The 19,801-nt window shown below is 54.2% G+C and overlaps 3 protein-coding genes and 1 pseudogene across 6 annotated transcripts; all 4 read right to left on the reverse strand.

Moving 5' to 3' along the window:
- Positions 1 to 644: 644 nt before the first annotated feature.
- On the reverse strand, positions 645 to 2,171 carry LOC112877459 (expansin-A12-like). Its single transcript, XM_025941768.1, has 3 exons — positions 1,621 to 2,171; positions 1,206 to 1,524; positions 645 to 1,064 (listed from the first exon to the last, which is right to left on the reverse strand). The coding sequence occupies exons 1-3, from the start codon at positions 2,138 to 2,140 to the stop codon at positions 755 to 757; spliced, it is 1,149 nt and encodes a 382-aa protein (XP_025797553.1). The 5' UTR covers positions 2,141 to 2,171; the 3' UTR covers positions 645 to 754.
- A 1,926-nt stretch (positions 2,172 to 4,097) lies between these two features.
- Positions 4,098 to 7,551, reverse strand: LOC112874819 (monooxygenase 2-like). Of its 2 annotated transcripts, XM_025938367.1 has the most exons (7): positions 6,949 to 7,551; positions 6,449 to 6,851; positions 6,175 to 6,321; positions 5,419 to 5,487; positions 5,127 to 5,292; positions 4,791 to 5,019; positions 4,099 to 4,691 (listed from the first exon to the last, which is right to left on the reverse strand). In XM_025938367.1, exons 2-7 carry the CDS (start codon positions 6,520 to 6,522, stop codon positions 4,183 to 4,185), a joined length of 1,194 nt encoding a protein of 397 aa, XP_025794152.1. In that variant the 5' UTR covers positions 6,523 to 6,851; positions 6,949 to 7,551; the 3' UTR covers positions 4,099 to 4,182. The 2 variants fall into 2 exon arrangements, with proteins under 2 accessions (XP_025794154.1, XP_025794152.1); XM_025938369.1 differs by having other exon boundaries at positions 4,098 to 4,691; positions 5,419 to 5,516; positions 6,449 to 7,551.
- Positions 7,552 to 8,037: 486 nt separating this feature from the next.
- On the reverse strand, positions 8,038 to 10,516 carry LOC112874818 (monooxygenase 2-like). Of its 3 annotated transcripts, none has more exons than XM_025938365.1 (6): positions 10,195 to 10,515; positions 9,936 to 10,094; positions 9,755 to 9,823; positions 9,481 to 9,646; positions 9,158 to 9,386; positions 8,038 to 9,051 (listed from the first exon to the last, which is right to left on the reverse strand). In XM_025938365.1, exons 1-6 carry the CDS (start codon positions 10,275 to 10,277, stop codon positions 8,516 to 8,518), a joined length of 1,242 nt encoding a protein of 413 aa, XP_025794150.1. In that variant the 5' UTR covers positions 10,278 to 10,515; the 3' UTR covers positions 8,038 to 8,515. The 3 variants fall into 3 exon arrangements, with proteins under 3 accessions (XP_025794150.1, XP_025794151.1, XP_025794149.1); XM_025938366.1 differs by having other exon boundaries at positions 9,936 to 10,082; positions 10,195 to 10,512; XM_025938364.1 differs by having other exon boundaries at positions 9,936 to 10,516.
- A 1,004-nt stretch (positions 10,517 to 11,520) lies between these two features.
- On the reverse strand, positions 11,521 to 18,506 carry LOC112873718 (annotated as a pseudogene).
- Between the last annotated feature and the right edge of the window lie 1,295 nt (positions 18,507 to 19,801).

Raw genomic sequence — 19,801 nt, forward strand, 5'->3', positions numbered from 1 at the left:
ATTCCTTCGAGAACCGAGCGAGCAGAAGCGAATAGGGCCGGTGGAGCTGAGCCTGCAGTGGATGTCGATGCTGTGCTGCATGCAGGTTGGTACTGAACGGGCCAACTGCGAATGTAACACTGCCAGCCCACTTAGAGTTCAGTTCGTGGACAGGCGGTTCGGCCAAATAGGCCCATCCGAATTTGGTACAGTCATTTTCTCTCCAATTTCTTGGTAGGATTCCCTCCAACTTGTACGCATACTCCTCTCAAAAAAAAAACTTGTACGCATACCATTTGACCCCAGGCACTCGAGTCAAAACCAATGCTTGGCCATTTCAGTAGGGAAAAAAAGATCAATCTGCTACAGTCGCTCACATGCGGCTTGCTTATTCCAGCAAGCTAAGCGCCATCTCGGCACATCGATCGATCTGTCCACGATAATCTCGTGTCCAAGCAAAGGCAGTCGCCACTAATCAACTCCTTTTTTTTCATTTTTGGGTTTTTTAATCCAGCAACAATAATCATCCGTAAAGCAGTAGGCATGGCGGGCACTCGATCAGGCCGGCCGCCCGGACGGACGGACGGACGGAGACCCATGAACCCCACCTCTGCCATGCCAACCGCCTCACGCATGCGACCTAGCCGCTAATCGAGTCACTAACATTTCCATCACAATGACGCTACTAAATAAGGCCTTCTTTTTGGCAAGTTTCCAGATGCAAAATTGATCAAGGGAAAACAGGAGAGCCGGCGGCCGGCGTGGCGGCGCGCCGCTAGTAGAAATTCTGGCCGTTGGTGAAGGTCTGGCCGAACTGCCAGTTGGGGCCCGCGACGTTCCCGAACTCGAGCGTCTGGCCGTTGGTGGCGGTGGCCCGGAAGGAGATGCTCTGGCCTTTGAGGTAGTTGTTGGCCTGCCAGTTGGCGCCCCAGTTCCGGGACATGGTGACCCACCCCGTCCGGGTGCCCCTGATCTGCGCCGACTTGAGGGACCCCGGCCCGGCCACATTGGTGATGAGCACCAGCTCGAAGTAGTTGTTGCCGTTGATGGTGAACCGCACGCCGCCGCTCCGCGAGCACGACACCCTGTTGAACATTTGCAACGTGACGCCGCCGCACGTTAGTCATCGTCATCGCCGGCGTACGTGCGCTGACCGGCCGTCGAAACGACGGCCGGCGGCGACTGGGAACTGGAGTAATAAGAAGCGCGCTCATGTGTATACGTACCTCTGGTACATGACCGGGACGTATCCGCCGCGGTAGACGCCGATCTTCTCCCAGGCCGGCTGCGCCATGTCGAAGTGCTGCCGCGGCGGGTTGCACCAGCCGCCGTTGTTGTTGGGCTTGGACCAGTCTGGAGGGCACAGGTTGGTCGCCGTGACGGTCACCGTCACGCCCGGCCTGCACCACTGGCTGTTCTGCTGGTCGCACATGACCTGGTAGCACTCCCCGCACGACGCCCCGTCCTTGAACAGCGACGAGCTCAGCGCCGCCGTGTTCGTCCCGTACCCCGTCGAGTATAGGTTGCCGTACCCGCACGCGCCACCTGCATCAATTGCAGCAAATCATCTCGATCAGCGCACGGGTCCAAGCCATTGGAAGTGCATTGCAACCAGTAACCGAGCCTAGCTTGGCCACTCACCCATTGTGCCGGAGGCGTCGGCCCCGCCGTAGAACGTCGCCGAGCCCCTGATCCATGCTGCCCGGGCCGTCGCGGCGAGGCTCGCGGCGACGAAGACAACCACCAGCGAGTGGCACGACGATACCTTGCGCGCCATGTCGATTGGCAATCTACCTAGGCTCTCGCTCTCTCCTGCAGTCGCAGGCCAGTGTGTGGGTGGGCACGCTCGACGCAATGTGGGAGGATAGAGTACTAGACCGGCCGGAGAGGTGATGACTGATGAGTGAGGAAGATGGCGGTGATCGCGGCGGTGCTTAAATAGGAATGCGGCGACGGGGGAGGCGGAGCTCGCGCGCACGGACCCCGGCGCGGACTCACATGCCGATGCATGCCGCACCCAGACGCTGCGCCGTGCCGCCTTAAATGCCACACGATTCCTCATCACCTCCTTCTCCCCCCGTACAAAAAGTCTCTCCCTCCTCCGTTCCATTGGCATTTCGAAGAAAGATTCTTCTGCTCTGCAGCCGGCCGACCCCGCCATTTTTCTATGCCGGCCATGGCTTCTCCTCCGTCACCCGATCGAAGAAGCCGATCATTTTCTGCGCACGCGATCTGGCCAGTAAAACGATAGGATCCAGCAAGCTCAAGCCGGTGCGATTACGATACGTACGTTCGACTAAACAAACAATGATTAGGGCAGAAAAAGAAGGATCAGTTTTTTTTTTTGGTGGGCAAAAGGAAGGATCAGTTGCTGCTGCTCGGAGAGGCAGGCTGGAGCGTCACGTGAGCTCACGAGACTTGAGTGCCTGGAGCACGTGGGATTAACGGCGAGGGGGTTGCGTGATTACCGACGATAAGCGGAGGGTCCTCGGATCGAGGAGCCTCTCACTGCCCGGCCCCCGCAATCACGATGAGAGCCCTTGGATCGTGGCGGTTGACGCGCTCGCTCGATCTACTGATTAACCTAGCCTGACAAAAAAGAAAGAGAATTCCTCGCTTGACAGTAAGTGGCCGGTGATCGAGGCTAGGGAATTTAGCTGTGTGTAGGAGTAGGTTAGGTAGGTAACTGTAGTTTCAGGGAGTCTAGCAGTGTATTTTAGATTGGTAAGTTTGGCTTCGGAATAGAGCTATCTGGAAGGCATGTTGCTTTGTCAGGTCGATTGGAATCGACGAAAAGGAACTCACTTGCAAGTCAACTGTCACCTCTTGGCTATGGCCACAAGTGGACTTCATTTTAGGGCAGATTGTTTCCAATTGCACCAGTACTACTTTACCATTTGATTCATCAGCTGCTATGACTTTATTTGTCTAATGTGATGGCCAAGGAGTAGTGGCCCTGTTAGATTTATGGTCAAACCTCTAGATTTGAATGAAGGAAAATTCAGTGAAAACAGGAGCTGACAACTTTTCATTTTTTTTCCGTGTATATTTTAGCTTCAAGGCGGTGGTACTTGGTTGTAGATAAGCTGATACGGCCGCTGGACAGCGGGACTATACTTGCACTTTTCTGCACTCCAGCACTAATGTATCATGTGTTCCTTTGCACTTGTACTGAATATAAAGTTAAATGCACTACTCCTTTTTTTCACCTTTTTTCCCCTTACAATGGACTAAAGCATTGTCACTTTTTCATAGAAATTCTCAGTAACAAACAGATTTCTGTAAAACGGCTGTCACTTTATTAGGGACTATTCAGATCTTAGGGATTTCCAAGCAATGTCTATTTATATCACTCACATTTGGCAATGTTCTGCGGCAGTTATAATCCTCGGAAATCCATCATGTAACTACGAATCATGCAATTCGAGTACGGAGTACCAGCTATACATCAGCTAATTTTTTGCAACATTTTCCCTGGGTCAGAGGCTCAGAGCCATTGGATCCATCTGTCGCAGTAGAGATGCTGATGAGGCCATGGCATGCTCATGCTCTTTGTCGGCTAATTATAAGGACCAGGGCCTCTTTCACACTTGGCACGGCAGATACTGCTGCTTCGAATCGCGGTCCGTGAGTGAATGAGATCCCCGGATGCGGATGAAACCACCGCTCGGTCAAACCGGTTTGTTAATCCGCCCATCTTGCACCATATGCTCGTTTCATTCATTAATCCCCAGCACGTGGCTATGGCAGTTTCTGTTGCTCCACCACGAAAACTCAACTCCAAGCGTGATCGAACTCCTTTCGGTCACAAGTCAACTGTTGACATGGAGCTTATTCCTCTTTAAAAAATGCCTCGACTTGGTGCCATGTGCATCTGCTGCCACGCATGGTGCCTGTACGTAGCACGGTAGCAGTACGTCGTGTACGGTGCATTTCACTTATTGTTAATCTGATGATCCTGATTTGTTTGATATCACAGTTCAGAAAAACTGTCACATGATGACATAGACAGTGCTTGCTTCCTACTCTAATGGCTGCTAAAACACTTTATTTTTGTTTTTCTCCTGCTAAATAAAACTAGCAGCAAAGCTTTTGCTGCTCTTTCGGTGGCGGAGCGGCGGCGGGGGGCGGGGGGTGGGGGCGGGGTGGGGCGTGGACCGATCATTTTCGTTCGCAGTTTTTTCCTTGTCTAGAGGAGCAGAGTTATAGGGTTCCACAGTCGTAGTCAGCCATGGCGACTAGCGTCTTGGCCAGCAACGGCGACAGGAAGGTGTCCCTGAGGAACTTGACCACCACGTTGTTGCTCTGCTGGATGAAGCCGACGACGTAGGCGGCCGTGATCAGCTGGACGCTGCGCCACCGCCTTGCCTCGGCGTACCTCCCCAGCGCCGCCGCGACCCCCTCGTGGCCGGCGGCGAAGGCGTCGCCCAGGCACTGGGCGAGGACGACGCCGTCCTCGAGCGCCGCGCACCCGCCCTGGCCTAGCTCGGGCGTCATCGGGTGGAGCGCGTCGCCCGCCACGCAGACGCCGCCCCGGCTGATGCTGCCGCGGACGAGCGCGAGCGGCGACCGGAACCGCAGCGGCGACGACACCACCTCGCTCATCTCGCTCCGCTCGATCACGTCCAGCGCCCCGGCCGGGATCTTGGCGCCCCGCAGCTTGGCCAGCACGAAGCTCCGCATCTTGGCCACGCTCTCCTCGGCGTCCCCGTCTGCACGCGCGCGAGGCCGGACTGGGTCAGCCGCCGAACATACGAGTCGTGGCGACTCGGGACGTGTCAGTCAGATAGGCGATGGGACAGGGGAGTTACCGGCTGGGGAAGGGTACCAGGTGTAGTTCCAGTAGACGGAGGTGTCGGAGCAGGGCAGCACGCCGGAGCGGAAGCCCTGGCCGATGAACTGCAGGATCTCGGGGCCGAAGCCGTGGCCGGCGGGGTACTCGGCGAGGCCCCTGGTGGCGGAGCGCCCCGAGAGGATCGGCTTGGGAAGGCCCAGCCACTTGGCCACCACGGAGTTCACGCCGTCGCACCCAATCAGAACCTTAGCAACATAAAATCGATTGATCGTGTCATCTACAAATCACTGTGAAGAAGAAGAGAAGCTGATCTAGTGCAGGATCGTCAAGACGCGGTACACCGTTATCTCACTTTGGTTTTCATGGTGGAACCGTCAGCCAGGTGCAGGACCGTGACGTTGCCGTCTTCCTCGATGGCGACGATCTTGGACGAGTACCTGATGGTGTCCTTGGGAAGCTCGTTCTCGAGCGTCTGCAGCAGGAAGTCACGCTTCACGCAACGGATTTCGTGTGGCCCGCTGATGTGACAACAAAAATGACCAGGGGTGTTCAGATGTTCGCTCGTCAGATTACGCAGAGACTGATTGGAATTTTCTGAAAACATAAACAGATTGGAGTTGAACATGGTTTCAGAGTTTCAGTACCTTTTCCCCTGCATCTTTAGGCTTACTTTTGCAGCAGCCTCACCAGTGGCAGCAGAGAAGGTTACCATTCTGTGAAGAAGTAAAAGGAGGCATAACTCCTGGTGTAAAAAAAAATTCAATTCTCGCTTAAAAATGATTCTATTAATTTCCAGAAGTTTTATAATTTGGGGGCTCTGGGCTGGTTATTGGGCCGGTGGAGTAATGGCATCTCCAGCAATGACATTTAAACCAGACCCTCTATTTTTTGAGTAAGGGCTTTCTTTTATTTTCTGAGGGCTAATTTTTTAACCTCAATTTCAATAGTGGTCTTTAAACTTATCTTGTTTTTTAGTCTAAAGGACGGGATCCATTTGTCAGTGGGGCTTCCTAGAGACCCTTCAAGAATAGAGGGTGAATGAAGAAATTTAGAGATCTCCCCCAAATAAGGTTTTTAGTAGAGGATCTGCTGAAGTGTGGTTTTTTATTCCATCCTCCAAATTTAATACGGAAGCTTGTTCAGAGAGTCTGCTGGAAGTTGCTCTAAGTGGGCTATAATGAGATTACGCTCGTTAATGGGCTGGATGCTCCTAGCAATGTTGGGCTACAACTAGGTCGGCCCAAGAGTAATATAAGATTTGATGAAAAATGTTCACGGACAACCAGCCTGGCTTCTCCTTAAAAGAAATGGAAAGTAATCTAGCCTGGCTTCACCACTATCTCGAGTCCCCACCATCGGGTTGCAAATGGTGGGAGATGACTTTCCAATCGATGGCTCACCTCTCGTAAAGCAAATGGTGCTCCCGGATCTTGTCCCCAACGCCGAGGGCATCGAGGGCGCGGAAGGCGTTCGTCCATGTCGTGAAGGCGAACCCCGACGCGCGCAGCGTCGGCGACGACTCCAGCACCAGGCTCCTCATCCCTTTCCTGCACGGCACGAGCACGAGACCTCCAGCCCGTCAGTCAATTCGATCGCGATCGAGCACGGCAACAGCCGCAAACAAGGCCGAACAGATTGCTGAATTGTACTGGAAAAGTAGCTGTGCTAGCTTGCCTGTATAACCCGAGTGCCGTCGCGAGGCCGGCGAGCCCGGCGCCTGCGATGACGATGTCCTCGACGGCCGCCATTGATTGCACCGAGGTTGACGCCTGGTACTACTTTGGTGGAGTAGAACAAAGAAGGCAACAGGACCAGGAAGAAGCTCAGAGGGTTCACCGTCCACAAAATCACAGGATAGCTAGGTTCTGATGGACCAGGAGCTTCTCCGATGCCTCTGTTTATAGCAAGATGCTAATGGTGTCTGGCAGGGCCGGATGGTCCCTCGCAACTTCGCAGGACGTGCCGAGCCGCCGATGCATGGGTTAGATTCTCGGAATGGGGGAGACGACCGGACTCTGGAAGGAAAGTTGGAATTTGGTCCAGCGAGGCGACCAATCTTCCGAAGCTGCTGGTCAAACTGCACACGTGCACATGCAGAAAAGCAGCAGCAGAGACAGTAACTGAAAAGTCTGTAATAAATTATTCCAAAGGTATCCGTCATTTCTGCCCCTCACCTAGATGAGTAGAACCTGGAGGAGGAGGAACCGACCAAGTGATTTCATCGGCCGTAACTTTTTTTTCCTTGCATCATTTTTTGATGATTTTGTTCCTTGCATCATTGTTTGCTTAATGATTGTTTCTAATATGCTTAACACATGGGCGGCTTGTGTCAACAAAACTTTAGTGTCTACTCCATATCTAGCATCCATTTTTTGGTTGGTGTCACCATCCCGCCACTAGTTCACTGTTGCTTTCTCTTTCTTTAGCAGCATACTCCCTACGTAGTAGGCTAGTAGGTGATACCACCTCCGATACGGTCGTTTTTACTTGACGTTCAGAAAGAGGGAGCTAGCCTAGTAGCTAGTATCTTCTTCTTTCTTGGGTTGGATGTAATGTGATGATTGCATTGGATTTGGTGTTTGGGGGACTGAAATGCAACAGGGGGAGATGAAGTTTGCATTTGGTCCCCTTAGGGCACCCGCAACAATGATCCGAACCAACGACTGATGTTCATTCTGTTGCGGGTCAAAATATACATGCAGCATCAGTGCATCACGCTGTCACCCATGCTTGCTTGGGAAATTGTTCCTGATGAGGCCCAGAGAACCTCTTTTGTGACATGGTGGCGCGTAACGAGCGTTGCATCCCTGGTTGCATCTAGGAAATTGTGTACTCTTAACTTTTGAGTAGATGATCGATGACATCTGAAGAAAGAACTGGCGAAGTGATTTCCTGAGTCAGTGAGTCTCAATCCCTCTTTGGAGTAAATTTAAAAAGCAACAGGGACAGCTTGTGTTCGTAAATTGTAACATTGGCTAATCTACTAGGACCATGTTATCGTGGCCGTCACAATCTCTTTGTAGCGCACTAATTTTCTATGATAGCGTAGCAAAACACAAAGAGAGTGGCTCTGGTGCCGCACTTGGTAAAAATCCTGCATGGATCTCAACATGTCCTTAAGAGGACACACATTTTCTATCCCGATGGGTTAATATGTCACGTTAAAGGGTCTAAATTCTTTTAAGAAAAAAACTTGAAGGTGACCGATCCGAATATTACACGTGTATTTTCTTACAAAACGTTGACGAGAGGAAACACACATGTTAAGAAACACTTCTATTCAGTGTCCGTGCATGTGCACGCGAAAGGGCTGCCACCGCTCCAACCCCACTCCGCGCGTCCTCTCCAGTGAAGGGAAGGAGCTGGGTGCCTTTCCACCTTCATATCTTCTAGCCAGTTAGTAGCAGTAGTATGGTGTAATTAAATCTCTAAGTTTCGCCTTGTTAAGAGGTGCTACGATGAAGGTTGGATCGGTGCGTCTCCAATGGTCGTGCCCCCAAGTTTTTGTCATCCGCCATTGCAATCATGAAATGTCCTCCAATCAACTACAGCCTCTTAAGTTTGTGGTTACTCGAAAGGATTGTTGTGTGTTTGTGGCGTTTTGCACTGTCCCATTCATCAAAGGCAGCGTGAAGAGATCACTAGAGATGGGACACGGAGTGGAAAGTGCCTAGAAGCTTCTTCAATATAATTTGTTTATCTTTTAGGTTTATTCATGTAACCCTTCGCGAAGAGCACGAGCTAGTTTGAGAGCGTGCCGCAGTCATATTCCGCCATTTTCAGAAGCCTCCCTGCGAGCACTCCCGACAGGAACTTGTCCCGCAGGAAGCTTACGATCGCATTGTCACTCTGCTGTATGAAGCCGACCGTGTAGGCCGTCGCGATGAGCTCGACGCTCCTCCACCGCCTGATCCGGGCGTACTCGCGCAGGCCCGCCTCGACTCGGTCGCTCTCGGCGCTACCCATGGCGTCCTTGCCCACAAGAGCCTCGCCGAGGCATCTGGCCAGGACGACGCCGTCCTCCAGCGCCGAGCAGCCGCCCTGGCCGAGGTCTGGCGTCATCGGGTGCAGCGCGTCTCCGGCCACGCACACGTTGCCCTTGCTGATGCTCGCGGTTACCAGCGAGAGCGGCGGCCGGAACCGCAGCGGCGCGGCGAGGACGTCGCTCATCTCGCTCTTGTCGATCACCGCCAACGCCTCTTCAGGCACCTTCGAGCCCCGGAGCTTGTCCAGCACGAACTGCTTCATCTTCGACGCGCTCTCGTCGACGCCCTTGTCTGAACGAATCAACGAACACGACGCCAACTTAAGAAAGTTAGCATCGATTTAGTTCTGCGATTTTGGTCGTCGTGGACAATCGCCATGGATAACTAATTAACTAACCGTGTTCGGATGGAGTCCAGGTGAAGAACCAGTAGATGTCAGTCTCGTTGCAGGGCAGCATGCCGGAGCGGAAGCCGTGGCCGACGAACTGCAGGAACTTGGGCTCGAAGCCGTGGCCGTCCGGGTAATGCGCAAGGCCTCTCGCCGCCGAGCGCCCCGAGTAGGACGGCTTCGCGAGGCCCAGCCATTTCGCCACCACGGAGTTGATCCCGTCGCATCCGATCAGTACCTGCATATGCAGATGCAGAGGACGTCTTGATGAACACTTCAATCTCCTGTAAGTAGCTTGGAGCACAAACGAGGCTCAGAAAAAGAAAGGTTACCTTTGCTCTCAGAACTGAGCCATCGGCTAGTTGAAGGATCTTGATGTTGCCATCCTCCTCGATGGAGACAATCTTGGAGGAGTAGCGGATGGCGCCTTTTGGCAGCTCCTCCTCCAAGGCCTGCAGCAGCAGGTCGCGCCTGACGCAACGGATTTCCAGGGGCCCTCTGCATCAGGCAGGAATATTCATGTCAGTATCTAAGCACCAAACTCCCCGGCAGACGCTGTCCGAACGGCGTGTTTCAGTAGAGACTAGAGACCAATTTTGATCTCACCGTTTCCCCTGCTTTGTGAAGTCTGCTTCTCGCACGATTTCTCCGGTGGCGGAAGCCACGACGCGCAACCTGTGGAAAATTCAGCAGGAGCACTGGACTCAGCGTCGCAAGCGTCGGAGCAGCAGCCAAATCAGCCAGATCGAGGGAACATATAGGATTGTTGTTGCTGGTGACAACGTACGCCCGGGCCTGCAGATGCTGCTCCCTGATCTTGTCGCCCACCCCGAGGGCGTCGAGCGCCCGGAAGGCGTTCTTCCACGTCGTGAACGCGAACCCCGACGCCCGCAGCGACGGCGACGACTCCAGTACCAGGCTCCTCACCCCTTTCCTACAGAAGTTACTGGGTGTGCAGCAGGTGAAGTTTGAAGCGGAGCAAGTCCAGCTGGATCGGTTGGCATACATGGACAGGATCACAGGAGTAGCCGAAACCATCTGCATACCTGTGCAGTCCGAGCGCCGCCGCGAGGCCGGCAAGTCCGGCGCCTGCGATGACGATGTCCTCGGCGGCGTCCTTCGGCTGCATGCTTGCGACGGCGGCGCGGCTTCGATCTCCAGGTGCAGTGGGGAATCTAGCAAGCAGAGGGAATGGGCGGCGGTGCTAGCTTGCCAGCTCGGATTAATGGCGCGACGGAGTGACTGACCAAGTGTTGGATGAATCAAGAACGCTTTCTTTGCACGGGAATCAGGGGATCCTGGTGGCTGGTTATATAGAGGAAGAGGATCGATCGCAGGTGTTGGAAGTGAGTGAAGTGTAAGCTTGAAGAGTCACGACCGACGTCACTGCTGATGCTGTGACGAGCGGCCGGTAGTGCAGTGTAGCGTGTAGACCAGGGAAGGGCTGCTATTTCTGGTGCGGAAGTGAAGATGGATTGGCTTTCTCCGGGAAGCTGTGGCTGGATTCGGAGGAGCTTCAGGGAAGTCCACAAAACAGACAGCCTTATCAACGCAGCATTTCGGTCGCTGGCATGTGGGGCGCAGCGGAGTAACTGGCTGGGCTCGCCCGAGGACTTCCTCTCTTGATTGGTGCATTCTTTTTCTATCGACTAGAAGCTACTGCCACGTCTTCTACAGTGACAAACTGAGGATTACAAGAACGTGAATACGTGATCACCACGAGCAGGAGCGCTAGCTACTTGCCCCTGCTCAGGCCTGCCAAACAGCTCTGTCCGGCTCCGATTCTGAGCAGGCCTGTTTGGAGAGCTCTGGCCGGCTCCGATTCTCCTAATAAATTATTATGCCGGTTTTCTCACTTCTCTTCCATTTCTCTTATAATAGAGTCAGGAGGAGCCGGTGGAGCTACAATTTTTGGATCCATCGGTTTCTCGTGACTCTGTAGGGAGAAGGGGAAAGGAAAGGGGAAACCAACTCCAGTCAACAGTATTTTGTCAGAGTAGTCGGAGCCGGTCGGAGCTCCCCAAAACGGGCTATCACACTTCACTGCGAGATACGGTATCTTTCTGGACAGCTTGTATGAGTAGACAATAATTTTAGTGTCCATCATTTTCTTTAGAGTAGTCGGTAGCTTTTTCTAGTATAATTTGTATGTTTCCTAACAGTTTTATCAAATTACCGGTAATATAATTTCCAAATCATCCACGGCGCAGTTAGCCAAATATAATGCAAATCATTGTCCACTTGTAAGAAAACTGTTATGAAATGTTAGAAATCTTATAGTACGTCATCCAAATTAACCTACGTACGCTTCTTTGGAAAAAATAAAGGGGAATCAATCGCATGAGGTTGATGGTGTTGCCAACATGAGTTGCTTGATCAGATAGATCCTATGCATTTCTTTTCTTTTTTTGGCGAAGAAGGTCCTATGCATTTCAGGAATACACCATCCAATAATCGTATTTTCAAAATGTACAATTAAAAGATAAAAACAACCTAACAGCTCCAGAGCGTGCCACAGTCATATTCTGCCATCTTCAGAAGCCGTCTCGCGAGGAACCCTGACAAAAACTTGTCCCGCAGGAAGCCTACGATGTCATTGTTACTCTGCTGAATGAAGCCGACCACATAGGCCGTAGCAACGAGCTCGACGCTCCTCCATCGCCGGATCCCAGCGTACTCTTGCAACCCCGCCTCGATCCTCCGGCTCTCCGTGCCGCCCCTCGCGCCCTCGCCGAGGCACCTGGCCAGGACGACGCTGTCCTCCAGCCGCGGCGCAGCCGCCCTGGCCCAGGTCCGGCGTCATCGGGTGCAGCGCGTCGCCGGCCACGCAGACGCTGCCCTTGCTGATGCTCGCGGTTAGAAGCGAGAGCGGCGAGCGGAACCGCAGCGGCACCGTGAAGACCTCGCTCGTCTTGCTCCTCTGGATCACCGCCAGCGCCTTTGGAGGCACCTTCAGGGCCGTGAGGTTGGCCAGCACGAACTGCTTCAGCTTTGCGCCACTCTCGATGACGCCCTTATCTGCAATCACGCATGACAAGGCCATCCTAAGAATTTGGGGACAGTTCTGAATTTCACTGGTAATGGCAATTCATTTGTCACAAGATTTGAAGAAAAAAAATCTGCATTTCGACCAAGCTCTAGTGCTGATCAGTCGCCGTAAACCGCAAATAATTTTGGATGTTTGGAGTTTGGACATGGCCACGATGACTGACCGTTCTCGGAAGGAGTCCAAGTGAAGAACCAGTAGACTCAGTCTGGTTGCAGTGTAGAGAGGGATTGAATCAACCACGCTTGTATTGATTCAGAGTGTAGTATTTATACACGTTACATGCATCATGCATGAGACTAACTAATCTCTGCTAGATTGCTAGATTACAGGAGAGTTGCGGGGAGCCATGCGGAGCGTGGCGAGCGCGCGCGGCGCGCGGGGTGTGGAGCGCATGGTGCGGAACGGAACGCGCAGAGCAGAGCGCATCAGACGCGAGGAGCGAGTCGTTCACGTGACCCGCGCCGTGCAGTTGCATGAGAGCCAACACCCCCCCGCAGTCTCAGCTCGTCGATCCGACGCAGAGGCTGGACCTGAAATCTTCAAACAACGCCGTCGGGAGCCCTTTGGTGAAAATGTCTGCGAACTGGCGAGCGCTTGGAATTTGTAGAACGCGAAGTTCGCCGACGGCCACCTTGTCCCGAACGAAGTGTATATCAATCTCGATGTGTTTGGTTCGCCGGTGATGAACGGGGTTGCGAGCCATGTACACACTCGAGATGTTGTCACAGTATGCCACCGTCGCCTGAGGAACAACACATTGGAGCTCGCCAAGAAGCTGCCGGAGCCAAGAGCACTCTGCCACTGCGTTGGCCACGCCGCGGTACTCCGCCTCGGCAGATGATCTGGAGACGGTGGTCTGTCGCTTGGACGACCATGAGATGAGCGCGTCGCCAAGGAAGACAGCGAACCCAGATGTAGAGCGGCGAGTGTCGGGGCACCCTGCCCAGTCGGCGTCTGTGTACGCGGTGATCGTTGGTTTCTTGGTGGCATGGAGATAGAGCCCAAGCGTCGTCGTTCCCTTGATGTAGCGAAGGATCCTCTTGAGCATCGCACCGTGACACTCCTTGGGCGCGTGCATGTGCAAGCATACTTGTTGAACGGCGTAAGCTATGTCGGGCCGTGTCAGTGTCAAGTATTGGAGTGCACCAGCCATGCTTCTGTACCAGGACGCGTCCGTCATAGGTACACCTTCAGTGCTGGAACACTTGGACTTGGTGTCGGCAGGGGTCGCTGTTGGTTTGCAGTTAGTCATGCCGGCGCGTTCCAGGATGTCTAGAGCATAGGCGAACTGGGAGAGAGCGAAGCCGTCTCCAGTGCGCCGGACGTCGACGCCGAGGAAGTAGCTGACGGGACCCATGTCCTTGACGGCGAACGCAGACTTGAGGTTGGCGATGATCTTTTGTAGCAGGGCCGTCGTGGAGGCAGATAGGATGATGTCGCCCATGTACAAGAGTAGGTACGCCATGGATGTGCCTTGGCCGTAGACGAACAGTGAGGAGTCGGAACGACATTGCCGGAAGCCAAGGGAGATGGCATGCTCCGCAAACCTAGTGAACCAGGCACGAGGTGCTTGACGGAGACCGTATAGGGAACGGGATAGGAGGCACACGGCATTCGGATGCGCCATGTCCTCAAACCCCGTCGGTTGCTGGCAGTGAACGCGTTCCGTGATGTTGCCGTGGAGGAACGCGTTTGTGACGTCCAGCTGGTGCGCGGGCCAGTGCTTGGAGGCGATCAGCGTTAAGACGGTGCGGATAGTGGCTGGCTTGACGACCGGGGAGAAGGTCTCGCCGAAGTCGATCCCCGGTCGTTGATGAAAGCCACGAACCACCCACCTGGCCTTGTAGCGTTTGAGGGTGCCGTCGGACCGGTACTTGTGGCGAAACACCCATTTTCCGGTGATCACCTGGGCGTCTGGGGGTCGGGGAACCAGTGTCCAGGTGTTGTTGCGGAGAAGGGCGTCGTACTCGAGCTGCATCGCCGCACGCCAGTTGGCGTCTTTGAGTGCTGCGCGCACAGAGCGTGGGATGGGAGAGATAGCTGACGTAGTACCGGCAAGGGCGTTCTTGGGGTTGGGCTTGCGGATCCCTGCTTTGGCGCGAGTCACCATGTGGTGTTGTGGTGGCTGCGGTGCGTCTCGCACGGTAGCAGGTGGAGGCGACGGCGTGGCCGTGACTGCGGCCGGCGAGCAGGTGGGGGCGAGCGCCGGCTGTCGTGGTGCCCCTGGAGATGATGGCAACGAGCCGGTGTGGACTGTGGGAGGCGATTCCGGCACAGGCCCAGGCACCGGACAGGGGCGCGGGTCATCATCGTCGGTGGGCGCTGCCGTGGACGTCGACGTCGGCGGTGTACAGGCCGGCGTCGCAAGCCGGAACGGGAAGACGGTCTCGACGAAGTTAACGTGTCGAGAGGTGTAGACGCGGCGCGTGGCGATGTCGTAGCAGCGATAGCCACGATGGTCGCTGGGGTAGCCGAGGAAGACGCACGCCACGGAGCGCGGGCTGAGTTTGTTCGCGGCCGTTGGTGTGAGGTTGGGGTAGCAGAGGCAGCCGAAGATGCGGAGCTCGTCATAGAGGGGTGGGGAGCCGAGGAGGAGCTGGTGTGGCGTCATGGTTCCAGTGGCGCGGCAAGGGCGCCTGTTGATGACGTACGTCGCCGTGTTCAGGGCCTCCGCCCAAAACGAAGAGGGAGCTGCACTTTGGATTAGTAGCGTGCGAACACAATTGTTAATCGTGCGTAAGATCCGCTCAGCCTTCCCATTTTGCTGTGAAGTGTGCGGACAGGAGAGACGAAAGCTAGTGCCCTGGGCAGCTAGGAAGTGGCGCAGGGCATGAGTATCAAACTCGCGCCCGTTGTCAGTTTGGAGAGCTAGAATGGGGAGCTGAAACTGTGTATGGACGTAGGAGAAGAAGGAGCGAATGATATCTTGAACATCAGACTTGCTGCAAACGGGGAAAGTCCATATGTAATGAGTGTAAGCATCAATCAAAACAACATAATACTTGTAACCTGAATTGCTATAAATTGGTGATGTCCAGACATCCGAATGCACTAATTGAAAAGGGAAATAAACTAGTGTTTCTGAAGAGGCAAAAGGCAGTCTAACATGTTTGCCCAGCTGACAATCATGGCAAGAATGAGCTGCTGATTTATTACATCGGAAATCAAAGGTTTGCAGGATCTGATGGAGAGCGCGCGAGCCTGGATGCCCAAGACGGTTGTGCCACAGCTCCACCGAAGGTGTTGACGAAGCAGTGAGAGCATGATGCTGTGGCAGCCGCAGAGGGTAGAGGTCGCCGGAGTTCTCACATCGGAGCATTACCGTTTGGGTGGCCAGATCCTTGACAGAGAAACCAACGGGATCAAATTCAATTGAGACATTGTTGTCGCGGGTTAGTTGTTTGACGGACACCAGATTTTTTATCAGAGAAGGAGTAACGAGAATGTTGTTGAGATGGAGAGGAGAAGAAGATGTTGGAATGGTAGCGACGGCTGTATGGGTTACAGGCAGCCGGGCGCCGTTTCCAACAGTGACGAAAGAGGGAAAGGGGAGAGGCCGAGGGGAAGAGGTGATACCGGAGGTAGACGACATGTGCGATGAAGCGCCGGTGTCGAGGTACCAATCTGCGGAGCTCGGCAGCTGGGTGGCGACGCCGGCAGAGTTCAGGGCGGTGTAGAGCGCGCTGGTGTCCCATGGCGACGCACCGTAGGAGGAAGAAGGCCCCAGAGCAGTAGGAGATTGGTGATGGGCCATCATCGCCTGCTGGGCCTGAAACGGCGGACGAGGACCCAGGACGCCGGAGCCGGGCGCGCGGAAGGGCATGCCCCAGGCCTGGACAAGCCCAGTCCACGGGTTGAAGTTGCCCATCCACGGAGCGGGTGGGCGCTGGGGTGCGCCGCCGGAGCTGTTGCCGCCGAATGTGGTGGAGCCGGTGTTGGGGCCGCGTCCGCGGCGCTTGTTCTTGGAGCGGGAGCTGCGGTTGCCACCAGTGTCGCCGCTGGAGGAGCCTCCATTGCCGGAGGAGGGGGCACCGTGGCCGGAGGCGCCGCCCTGCGGAACGGATCCGGCAGAACCACCATGGCCGGCGAGGAACGCCTGGCCGGCCTCCGCCTTGTCGTCCTGTTGCAGCTGCAGCTCTTCGAGGAGGAGGTAGGAGCGCGCACTCATGAAGGTGTGCGTCTTGGAGGTGAGCACCGGCTTGACATGGCGAAATTTCTTGTTCAGGCCACGAAGCAGATTCAGCACCTGGCTGGGCTCAGAGACGGGGTGGCCGACGTCGCGCAGGCTGTCGGCGAGCTTCTTCAACTTGGCGCAGTAGTCGGAGATGCTGAGGTCGCCCTGAATGATGCTGCGGAACTCGGCCTCAAGGAGAACTGCGCGCTGCATCTCATTATCGCGGAAGAGGCCCTCGATGTCCGTCCAGATGGTGAACGCAGAGGCATCGGGCTTGTAGACGAGGTCGAAGACGCCCTTGTTGATGGTGGTGTAGATCCAATTGGTGAGGGTGCAGTCGACTTGACGCCACTCGGCATCGCGTTCGTTGAGTGGCGGCGGCGAGCGAACGTGACCGACGAGGCCAAACTTGCCGAGGACAGAGTCGAACAGGCAGCGCCACTGGCTGTAGTTGGAGTCGAAGAGGTCGAGGAGGATGGGGACGTGGTTGCGGATGTTGACCGTCTGAACCACGGCAAGGGAGGCAGGTTGAGGCGCGCCGAGAGGGAGGCCGGAGTCGCCAGAGTTGGAAGAGGATGAGGAGTGCGCCGGCGAGTGCGCCGGCGAGTGCGCCATGGCGCTGGAGCGAGCGGAAGCGGGGATGTAGGATCACACGGTAACTGGTACCATGTAGAGAGGGATTGAATCAACCACGCTTGTATTGATTCAGAGTGTAGTATTTATACACGTTACATGCATCATGCATGAGACTAACTAATCTCTGCTAGATTGCTAGATTACAGGAGAGTTGCGGGGAGCCATGCGGAGCGTGGCGAGCGCGCGCGGCGCGCGGCGCGTGGAGCGCATGGTGCGGAACGGAACGCGCAGAGCAGAGCGCATCAGACGCGAGGAGCGAGTCGTTCGCGTGACCCGCGCCGTGCAGTTGCATGAGAGCCAACATGCAGGGTCGCATGCCGGAGCGGAAGCCGCGGCCGATGAACTGCAGGAACTTGGGCTCCAAGCCGTGGCCGTCCGGGAAATGCGCGAGGCCTCTCGCCGCCATGCGCCCCGAGTAGGACGGCTCCGCGAGCCCCAGCCATCTCGCCACCACGGAGTTGATCCCGTCGCATCCGATCAGCACCTGCAGGTGCAGCAGAGCGCGTCCTGTTCAGTATTCAGTTTCGAAGCTCCTGCAATGGTATCATTCTGTAGAGCAATTTTCACCTTTGATCTCAGAGTCGAGCCATCAGCTAGATGCAGGATCCTGACGCCGCCGCCGTCCTCGATGGACATGTACAATCCTGGAGGAGAAGCGGATGGTGCCTCGTGGCAGCTCCTCCTCCAAGGCCTGCAGCTGCGAGTCCCGCCTGACGCAGCGGATCTCATTGGGCCCTGATCTGCAGCAGAGCGCCGGTGCTCATGTCAGTCTGCACTACTGTCCAATGCAGAATGCGTGATCTGGGGTGGCGATTGCAATCTCACAGGTTCCCCTGCACCGTCAGGTCCAGTTCCAGCGCGACTTCCCCGGTAGACGAAAGACGTGACGCGCAGCCTGCGAGCGCAGCAGCAGACACACGGACGGGTAAATTGGCCGGAGAAGCCAGCAGCAACGGGAGCGCGACATAGGAGAAGGGGAGGAACGTACGCCTGCGCCTGCAGATTCTGCTCCCTGATCTTGTCGCCCACCCCGAGCCCGAGGGCGTCGAGCGCCCGGAAGGCGTTCTTACACGCCGTGAACGCGAACCCCGCCGTCCGCAGCGCCGGCGACGACTCCAGCACCAGGCTCCTCACCCCTTTCCTGCGGCGCACGAGTTCCCGAACCCGCGGATCGGATTTTTCAGCGGATCGAGGTTCGCATCGGCGCCATGGGAGTGACGACGCCGGCGGGGATAACAGCAGAGTCGAGACCGACACCGTTTGGCATATGATCGAACGTGCGTGTGTTACCTGTGGAGCCCGAGGGCTGTCGCGAGGCCGGCGAGCCCGGCGCCCACGACGACGATGTCCTCGACGGCCTCCTGTAGCTGCATGCTTGCGACGAACGCCAAAATTCCAAAGGACGCTAGCCAGAGTGACGAGCTTACAGTGTCCAGCAACACTCAAATCTGAACCCATAAGTCAAGTGGCTCTGATGGTTGCCTGCATAGCGGCGTGCAAAGAGTTCCAAGCGGGAAGAGAAGAGGAGCTTAGCTTTGGCCAAACGTCACTGCTGATGAGCAGATGAAGGTATGGACATGATGGTGCCATGGTGGCGTGACGTTCAGCATAGAGTAGGGTATGGCTGCCATTTCCCGGCGCACAAGTGAAATTGGAAAAGATCACAACTGACAGTCATATCGTTGTCCCGTTTTATTATCATCGAAAAAGACAATAATATTGTTGATGATTTGCAGCGTTCGTTTTACCGTTTACGATCTGCGTGCCCAGCCCAGCCGTCTCTTGCAGGCTATGGCTTTGTTTAGATCCTCTTCAAGTTTAATTAGCTAAATTTAGCAATTTTAGATCTAAACGGATCTAACTAAAATATTGCTAAACTTTAGTTGGATAAAAAGAGCTTTAGTCATTAGCCCATCAAGAGTTGCTAAAATTTGCTAAAAGTGAGCAAAGTTCAAAATATTCTTACATTTACTCCAAGGGTCGAAGTTGGCAGTAATAAATGAAGGATAGCATGGCTATTTTTAGATGAGTTTAGCCCAAGAATCAAACAACATCTGCTAAAGTTTAACAACCTAAGGGCATGTACAACCCTGAGATCCCTGGGCAGTTTTCAAGTCACAAGAGACACCTAAAAAACACCAAAGTACAACCCAAGATCTTTAAAAGCTGTCTCTTAATAAATACAACAAGTTTAGATGAAGTTAACGTGGTTGGATCCTTTGTGCATGATGAGAGAATGTAGTAGTCATGCATATTTAGTTTTGAGCTCGTATAGATAAAATAAATTTGAAACATTCAATTCATAATATCAATTATAGATAAATAATAATCCATTATATTTAATTGGATACAATATAGATAAATAAAAATCCATAATATTTAATCGGATACATTATAGATAAAATAAAATTAAAAGTATAGTATTAATATTAATTTTTTCCATATCGCTCCCATATATGTTCCACCAAATCCTTCTTGAGGGCTATATGTTTTGAGTTGTCTTTCTTTGTAGCACGTCCTGAAAGTATGGATTAACTTGGGTGTTCATTTCGGGTGGCAATGCGATGGATGCTCCCGGGTTCTCATTCACGTCGATATGGATTTTAGCCTCCTCCTTTTCATCTTCAATGATCATGTTGCGCAATATAATACAACATGTCATTATGTTCACCACATCTTTTCTCTTCCATAAACGTACAGGACGATGTATAATATTAAATCGGGACTGCAGGACGCCGAATGAGCACTCCACACATTTCCTTACACTTTCTTGACGTTTAGCAAAACATCTGTC

The sequence above is a fragment of the Panicum hallii genome, chromosome 9 (assembly GCF_002211085.1).
Source record: "Panicum hallii strain FIL2 chromosome 9, PHallii_v3.1, whole genome shotgun sequence".
NCBI lineage: Eukaryota > Viridiplantae > Streptophyta > Magnoliopsida > Poales > Poaceae > Panicum > Panicum hallii.